The sequence below is a fragment of the Poecilia mexicana genome, unplaced genomic scaffold (genome assembly GCF_051168715.1).
Source record: "Poecilia mexicana isolate PSO_F unplaced genomic scaffold, ASM5116871v1 scaffold_1, whole genome shotgun sequence".
NCBI lineage: Eukaryota > Metazoa > Chordata > Actinopteri > Cyprinodontiformes > Poeciliidae > Poecilia > Poecilia mexicana.
In genome coordinates this window covers 15,808,118-15,817,293 of record NW_028263370.1, presented here as the reverse complement: position 1 = coordinate 15,817,293, position 9,176 = coordinate 15,808,118, and the positions used below count along the sequence as shown (strand labels likewise).

At 38.7% G+C, this 9,176-nt stretch overlaps 1 protein-coding gene across 1 annotated transcript in view; it reads left to right on the top strand.

The window, feature by feature from the left end:
* The window catches only part of ntn1a (netrin 1a), a 73,805-nt gene that overhangs the window by 52,154 nt on the left and 12,475 nt on the right, over nucleotides 1-9,176 (top strand). The window contains exon 5 of the mRNA XM_014995088.2: nucleotides 3,279-3,332. Within this exon, the coding sequence (XP_014850574.2) occupies nucleotides 3,279-3,332 (54 nt within the window). The remainder of the gene's footprint in view (nucleotides 1-3,278; nucleotides 3,333-9,176) is intronic.

The window sequence follows — 9,176 nt, the reverse complement described above, 5'->3', positions numbered from 1 at the left end:
TATGTAAATAAGCAACCAGCCCAATTGTGTCAATAGTTTAAAGGTTACATGTTTGTGTTCACGTAAACGTCTGTGGCGATTTTGAGACCAGAGTTGTTTTAAGAAGGTAGAAGTCTGTTTTGGTTTTGATTTCACTCAGACTAGCTGTTAGCTTCAGCCCCTAGGACTCATTAATCTGGATTTATGCTAAATGAAGACTCAAGTAAGAGGTTAACACCTTACAAAAGAACATCACTTAAATAATCCAGATTAAACTCTTTATGGACGATGGCGGCACACGAGAAACTGCTTTCTGTCGTTGTATGCACATTCTTATTCAAAACCCACTCAAACAATCAAGCATTTGTAACAAATCGACATGCACAGTACAGATTGTGTTTCATTCTTGCTAGACTAGTAGATGGTTGTAATAAACACAACTTTCAACTTTAATATATTCTAATTTTGGCTGTTGCAGCCACAGTCCGAATATATTATAAATACAGATTAAATTACACCAATAGTATCTAAGAAAGAACTTGAAGTTGAAACTCAATATAAAAATAGATCTAATCCAATTAATTAACTTTATTTTATTCAGATTTAGATTGTGTCTCAGAGATTGTGCACACTTCAAAAAAAAGTCAACATGAGATAATAAGAGAAAAATAGGCTCAGTGTTTGCATATCACCTGAATAATGATGAAAGATTGTGTCTCTTTTGGGCTTCCTGTCCTTCTAGTACCTTAGCGATTGTTTTCATCAAACGGTCAATAAGAGCAAACAAACGATGTGTGGGATCATTTCACGCAATCGTATTTAGAAATGCTGAAAGTTGGAGTCGGGTATCATCGGTCCCAGATGGTTTTCAGTGGAAATACAAGAAAACTCAATAAAATCAGGGTATAACATCAAAGTATATCCCAGTTTTATAAAGTTTCTATTTAAAAATGTTAAAATTATGGTCTTCCAGTCCTTTCAATGTAAAAATCTTTATGTCGCTTCTTAATGTGAAACTACATAAAGTCACTTGGATGAAAAAAAAACGACTTCACATTTTCTCCTCCAAAATAGACAAATTTGGAACTAAAGCACCATCCATCAGTCCCACTAAGGGAAGTTTTCTTTTAAAGCTTCAAAAGGTTTCAGTTAAACGTTCAGGATGGCTACTGGAGCAGATAGCTCAACTAACTGCCTACTATAAGCTTGTTATACGCTCTGTTATTTTATAAAGAGCAAAATGATAGGAATGTATCTTATTCTAAATATTATGTACTTTAAAAATGAAGGATAAAAACAGTAAAATAATTGCTTAGATAACATTAATCTAAGTGTATCAATGTGTTTAAGCAGCATTATAATTGATTGTTGATGCGCTTTAAATAAAAGCAGTTAAACCACATTTTACATTTGATTTCAAATCTTAAAAAAGTGAGTATTTTTTTACTCAAGGTCATCATTCTGTGAGAATCACATACCAGTACCTACTCGAGATGCAAACCCCTCACTGTTACACACCTTTTCCCGCAGTGTGTCCACCCTCTTCCTTTGCATGTGTTTTTAGTATGCCTTCTTTAGCCATCTTGTTTCTTCTAGTAAGAGATCTCTCACCTATGCATGATTTCCCTGTGTGTAAACGGTGTACCCACTCTTAAATAGACAGTTCATGACAAAGTGACTGAGTGAAGCAAGTTTTCCTGACGTCTAACAGCTCTGTTGACCTGTCTTTACCTCTGGACCAAAGCTTAGAGTGTAAATTGATTAAACTGATCATTTAAACAGTAGCCAGGTTTATCCAAGGATAACTCTCGAAAGGCTAAGCCAAAACCAGATCCACCTGTGTCAAAGTGTTACACTCAAGTAGACGGTTGGTGGATTTCGTTTTATTAAATTGAAGTTAAATACGTGGCTTAACAATGGCAATGACACTTCAGATACAGTCGTGGTGGAACGACCCAGAAAAGCCATCGCTGATGACACCACGCTCGGTCACTCCCGTTGTTCATGAAGAATATCTCTTCCTAATGTTGGACATGAGATTCTCACAGTAGGAAAACCTTAAGTTAAAACATTCCACTTTTATGGGATCTCGATATTTACACAAAAGCACACAGCTTGATCTGTTTTTCCATTTATAGAGAAAAGCAACTGTTTTTTGTTCTGCAACTACACATAAGCTACATATATTTACTGAAATTTTGAAGCATAGACTGAAACCTCTGGTAACAGAAATAAAAAAAAAACTGTAGCAAAATGAGACATCATCTTCATAGTGTTGTGTTATGCCATACAAAACAAAAAGAAACCAAATATTACTTAAATATGTAACCCATTACTGTGTGAATAAATGTACAGTAAAAATAAAATGTGTTTGATGTCAAGAAAATTGCAAATTATGCAGAGATTTTTAATTTTAAAGAACATACAATAAACACTGTATATTGGAATTGAAAATGACCAAAATTAGACGCACTTGGATGTAACTCAGACCACTACAAACTTCTAAAACAATACTTGATCAATATGTGTTGAAAATGCATCAACAGGCATTAGCAGTATATACACAACTCCATTGGCTGCTTGCTGGCAAATTCGTAACAATAGACTACATGCAGGTAAGAATTTAATTTGAAATTCTAGGTTTCAACTTAAAAAAAAACATAATTAAGGTGTCAAAATTAAACAGAAAGGACTAAATGAACAAAAATTAGTTCACACTCCATCGCTATCTATTGGCCAAAGTTATGCCTAAAATCAGCTTAACAACAACAGCAATACTGATCATTTATGTACATCTGTAAATAAATGTAGTTAGTAAAGGATTAAACTGTATATTTTTCTACATTTTTATTCAAGTAGATGTAATGATTTTACCAAAAAAAAAATCATTTTTTGATCCTTTTTTTTCTTAAAGCATGCAAAGGAATAAAAACTTGTGGACTGTGAAGACAATTTGCTATTATAGGGATTTAATCTTTCACATATCCAGTTTCATAATAATAATAATAACAATAATAATAATAATAATAATAATAATAATAATAATAATAAAGACTTTACCTAGCTGTCCATTGCAGTTGTTTTGTAAATTTAGATCATAGAAAATTTGAGTGACCATCAAAAACTTGTCTGCTGTAAAAGGAAATCTGTTTTAGCACCTCACCGCTTTAGTACATATTTGAACTGTTCTAGACATTAACACTCTTTACATAAATATGAACAAAAACAAAAAAAAATCCATCACATGTGCTTGGTACAAATGAATAAATCAATTATTTTCTCTCGTTTTCTCTGAGTAGAGATTCCGGTTTCACCTCCCACGACTCCGTCCAGCATCACAGAGGAACCATCAGGTGAGTACAGCTGAGCGTTAGACATTCATTTGTAAGTGTGAGTGCGAACGTGGGTGCGTGTGCATGCATGTGTGTTTGCATGTGCGTGTTTACACACCAGCTGCGCAGTAAAATATGCACAGAATTTGGTGGAAATGTAAGTGAATGCAAATGAAATGTTTCACCTTCTTTCACTTCCTCTCTTGATTCCAGTAAAAAGTGACTGTAGGATAAATTGGATCCCACTTGCCTCTTCCCTCATTACTAGAAGGGTTCATGAATATTAAAGCCATTAGCATCAACTGTGGGATGTGCCTCCTTTAATCTCTCACACTTTCACAATTAATCAGCCTAACTGTGGCACAGTGGGGTGTGTTTTTTTTTTCCCCCTGCGTGGGCCTGGGATTTTTCACTTCGTTTGACCGAATGATACTTTATCGCTCCGAACTTCAGTGCTTTTCCAGGCCTCCTTCTCCAGGGTAGTGAGAAATAGATGGAGGGACTTTTGATCTTGCAATGCAACGAGAAGGAATCCAAACAACTTTTATTTCATTCATGCTGCAGATGATTTTCCGTAGAGTGTGTGTGTAACACCAAGACAGCATATTAGCACAACCAGAACACCCCAGGACTGGAGTTACACGAACCCCAGAGTAAAGATGTGTAAAACACCTTAAAGTAAAATCATCTGTCATTTCAGCAGCATAATATCACAATGAAAAAAAAAAATCAAACCTATAATTTGAGAGTTTTTGCTCAGTGGGAGAAAAAACTCTCAGCCAATAAAACCCACCAGTGGCACAGTCGTTGGTAACCCTGCTCTCCATACTTTTTGGCATGTATTGACACAAAATAGACTGTTCTGTGTCTAGTGGAACATTCTGTGTTGTTGTTGTTTTTGGCAAATTTTGAATTAGCATCCTGCTGAAAGACCTAACGACAAGCCATACAGGCTGAATCCACGAGACAGTTATTCAAAATCTCCTTCTGTTTCAGATCCATTGACACCACACTCTTTACCTAGAGTTGCAGGCTATTTGGAAGAGACACGGGCCCACAGCATCACAGATTGTCTACTGTACTTATCATGGCCTCTTTTGCCACTTTTTTGTTCATTGTTTCATTACTTTGGAGCATTTGTTTCCATAACCTTCAACCTAAGTCATCTCACCTGATCAAAGCGTACAGTTCCATCAGACTTTAACAAACTCCACAGGTTTACATTTGTAATGGTAGGTAGGACAAAAAAGCCTTTCTTCTGAAAATCCTACCAAACCTGGATCTAGTCTAATGGTTGTCATGGAGACTAAAAGGAGTGTTAGATTTACCAAATATTGTGTGTCTGGTTATTTTGTTAAAAGCCAATATCTCATGGGATTTTGTTACTCTGTGACTCAGTGAACTCAATCCTAATTTTCTAAAATGAAAATGAAGGGATTGTCCAAACATGCAAAATGTTAATCAAAACAGTTATGAATAAAAAAAAACCAGCAAATCAGAACCATCATAACAGAACATCTCCAACATGCTGCCATCATGAACGCTGTCAATCCTAAAACAGACAACAGAGAAACCTAATCAACTAATCCATAATCAATAATGGTGATAAGAAAGGATTTTGTAGCTCTGGAATGAACTTGGTTGAATTTAAGACCTGATATTAACAGAATACACTTCCTTCACTGTCTTCATTTATCTTATAAAAACTTGCTAAATCAGCATATCAGCATTTAATAGCCAAACATTAGAATATTCCTAAAACTGGTGAAGTCTTTGCAGCTGAACAGGTTAAATAGAACCTCAGAATATTTTTCCTTTTTTAATTTAAGCAACAGCTGAAAAAATTTGAGTCATTTGTTCCTCTACCTTCTTTTGTGAAGCTACCAGAGGCTGTTTGTGCACGTGTGAGCGCGCACGAGAGGCTCCAGCAGCTGTTCCCCGCAGAGGCCTCAAGTGCACTCTCAGGATATCGCTGCTCTCTCAACTCCCCCAACTTCAGCTCTCTTTTCAGCGTTTTCCACCTCCTTCGTCTCCCTCTGTTTCACGCTTTGTCTTCAGACAACACTGTGGGTGGTGGGGCGCTGGAATATATGGGGGCTTTCTCCGGGCTCACTCCTCAGGAATTGGAAAACCTCTGGGATTTGGTATTCACCTAAAATAAGTATAGGTATAATGTTGCATTTGTTTACATACTGTACTTTGCAAAGCATCCGTGCGCCTAGAACTCCTTTCAAATTTATGTTTTGTAAATTTGCAGCCATAAAATTCAGTCTGCTCCGTTAGGATTTTATTCAGTAGACCAACACAGAGTAGAAAATAATTGAGAAAGGGAAGAAAAATGAGAACGTTTCACAATAAAATCTGTTGACTGCAGCACACAGTGCATTTAACTTGTTTTACTCTGACATAACTTCTGAACCACCTGGCTTCAGAAGTCCCATAATTAGAGAAAAGCAATCAACATTATTTAAACAGCATCATAGCTGACAGGTTAGGGATAATGTTATAGAAAAGTTTAAAGGGGACCTATTATTTGCAAAATTCACATTTTGCACAGTTTTGTATCTGGGTCGCTATTGCTTCTAAAAGCAGCCATTTTTTGTCAGCAAGTTAATGTTTAGAAAATTATCTGTTTCAAAAACCTTCCAAATGACGTCACAAATCAACAGGCACTGCCCCTCACACAGCAACTCAAGCACGAAGCCCAGCTCGTCACCTAGCAACCCCAAACAAGCTCCAGCACGTTTGGTCAGCTGGTTTTACTGCTGCACGCGTTGTACAATGGCTACTGGAAAATACAAGTGTTTTGTCCATAAACCACTTCCTACATTCTTTTTTTTTTTTTTTTGTTTAAGCAGGACGCTCCACTTCTGCTTTTCAAAGATATACAGTTGTACAATTGCACATATGTTTGCAGCGATTTTCACGTTGCAAATAGCTGCCAGTAGCAAATAAGTTGCTACTCGCGTGTGTGCCAGTAGCAACTTATTTGGCTTTAAAGTGACTTAAAGTGACTATTTTATAAAATAGGAAGAAATGCTCAGACTAAGATCTCATGATCTAAGAATGATGGAAGGAAGGAGGAAACATACTGGTCATGCACTGCACAAATCGGGCCTTTATGGAAGAGTGGCAAGAAGGATGTCACAAGAAGTCTTTTTTGCAGTAGAAGTAATAGCAAACATTCAGAAGAAGGTTCTCAGGACTCGTCAGACCAGGACTGGACTTTTTGGCCAACATCCCATCATCTCTATGGTAAAACACGGCAGGATCATGCAGTGGGGATGCTTTTCTTCAGCTGTTCTTTCTTGATCCCAATGACTGAAGTCACGCAGGCTGTGAGCTGTAGCACCGTGATGGAGACCTTGCAAAGCCAAGGGGCCCTTTGGCCCACCCAGGTTTGACGTGTAGAGGATGCAAACATCACCCACGGAGCCTATAGAGAGAGTCGAACAACAAACGTACCTCTGGTATTCCAGCGGCTGTGATATCACCTAGTTGGTGATTGCTTACATATGTGGCGTGTGTGCGCGCACGTGTGTGTGTGTGAGAATGTTTGTAAGGACTTTTAACCTCCTTTTTTTTTTTTTTTTTAGTAAAATGACTGTCAAAGATGTACTTTTTTTTCAGATGTATGTTAGACTTATAGAAAATTCAACTAAATGAAGTCCAGAGGTGAATTTAACTGCTGAATTATGCAAAGGTAAGATGTTTTGGCCAAAAGAGATGAAAGGACCAAGCAGGGAGTGAAACCATAGGAAGATCCGTGACAGCTGAGTAAAAGATGAGGCGCACGGATGTGAAGTCTAAAGCCGAGCGGAGTTGTGGAACAAATGACAGAAGATCTGCGGCTCGACCGTAGCGCTCGAGATGTAGGAATCGGTGGAAAATACGAGCGTGACGCCGACAGCTGCGAGGCAGGTGTCTCGTTGCGGCTTACGTGAAGTAGGGGAGCGGGGGTCTGCTGGGATGGAAGGAAAGGAGGGAAGATGGAGTGGATATTAATTTGTCTCCTGCAGGAGGCCCTCCCATCCCCGCCCCCCACACCTCGACCACACGGAGGGCTGGAATGCGTGGAGAATAGCACCGATGGTGTGGCCCAGACAAAACACACATTGTGCTGGTGGGTCACGGATGGTGTGAATCGCCACTCCCACGGGTCACTACAGAGACGTCTGCATGGCAACGAAATGTGGAGGAGATTAACTGCTGGTGACCTGAGCTGCGGCCGCGCGGGCCTGTCAGGATGTTAGAGTAACTAATGATGATGAGGAGATGGAGAATTGGACTGATGAGGATGATGGCGTTTGTGTCCAGTGTGTGTGTGTGTGTGTGTGTGTCATGTCTGAGGCTGGAAGCGATCAGAATCTGTAGCGGACCCCTCCTCGGATTTTTTGGACATGAGTCTTTCTTCGCACACCCTTTTTGGCTCCCTCAGACTCCGCGGCGCTTCGGTCATGAATCTTAAGCCACCACTCAGTTATGTGAATGCTAAGAGAAGGGTTGGACACAGAATGATAGTAATCTGGAGGAAGCCCTGGTAAAAGTAGACAAACACAGCATACAACATACATACATAGTCAACATATGACCCCCTGTATTGCTGAAGTTTGTTGTGCTATAGTATTCAAACCAGTTGAGCTTTTTCACAATTTGTCAAGTCACAACCGTATTTTATTAGAATGCTATGTAATAAACCACTTACATTTTTAGATAATCATAAATTATTGATTATTAATAGTTCCATCAATGACACCAGCAAAGCAGCCTCAGATTCTCACATCACCACCGACAATGTTTGAGTATTGATACTTTTCCTGAAATTGTGTGCAAGTTTTACTTTTATCTTTCTACTTCTTCAGGATTTGCAATAATATGACCCCAAATTAAAACAACAACAACAACAACAACAACCCGGTGATTATCAAAGCTATTTTATGATTTAGTTAATGGTAATTTGCACATGTAGCCAGGGTGGTTTTGATCACTTTTATCCCATAATTGATGAAAATGTTGTGTTGTGACTTTGTTTACTGACCTGAAAAGACAAACACATTTAATGATTCGTATCATTACCATCCACTTCACAGATATGGAGTATCCTATGTTGCTTTATCCCATCTGAGTCTAAAAGGTCAGGGGTCATTATTCCCCCTATCAGGTTAGGCACGGTGTCACCCCCAGGATATTTTGTTTTGCAGCAAAACATCTTTGTGTTTTTTACAGAGACTCAGACTAAGACTGTGGAAAAAAATATATATTTTTCCTCCCAACAGACAAATTTGGGATATAGAAGCTTTGATTACGTCAGGTGTGTAAAACATTAACATGCCACAGAGTTAGTTCAATTTTCTTCTGTCTGAGTAACAATTAGATTGTTTAATTAATGCTGAAGTACATTAGACCGATATACTATGAGACAGTGTGATTTAAAATGGCACTAATCGAAACTAAAGTGGTTATATCCTTTCTTTTTTGGTATTTGGGTGACGTTTTCACGGTACGGCGGCTTCCTCTCTGCTGGCTCCCTGTTAAAGGGAAACCATCGTTACTCAGTGGCAATACAGTGAGAAAAGAGGTTGGAGCGTCTTCTCTCTCTTTTTTTTTTACTCTTCCCCTTTCTCTCTCTGTGTGTCTCCTTCCGAGACAGTATCCAGGCTCGCAACTTGAATGTGAGCAGCCCAGCGAGGAGGAGCAGAGCAGAACAGCAGCTCTCTAATCTAATTACGTGCTTTATTTGCTGCAGTTTTTCTCAATCAGTCTGGTTAAATGAGAGAGAGAGAGAGAGAGAGAGAGAGCCCTCCTCCTGGGAGCCATCATTTACACCTCCTCGTTCTACCGCTCCCGTTCTTCCAACTCTGTATG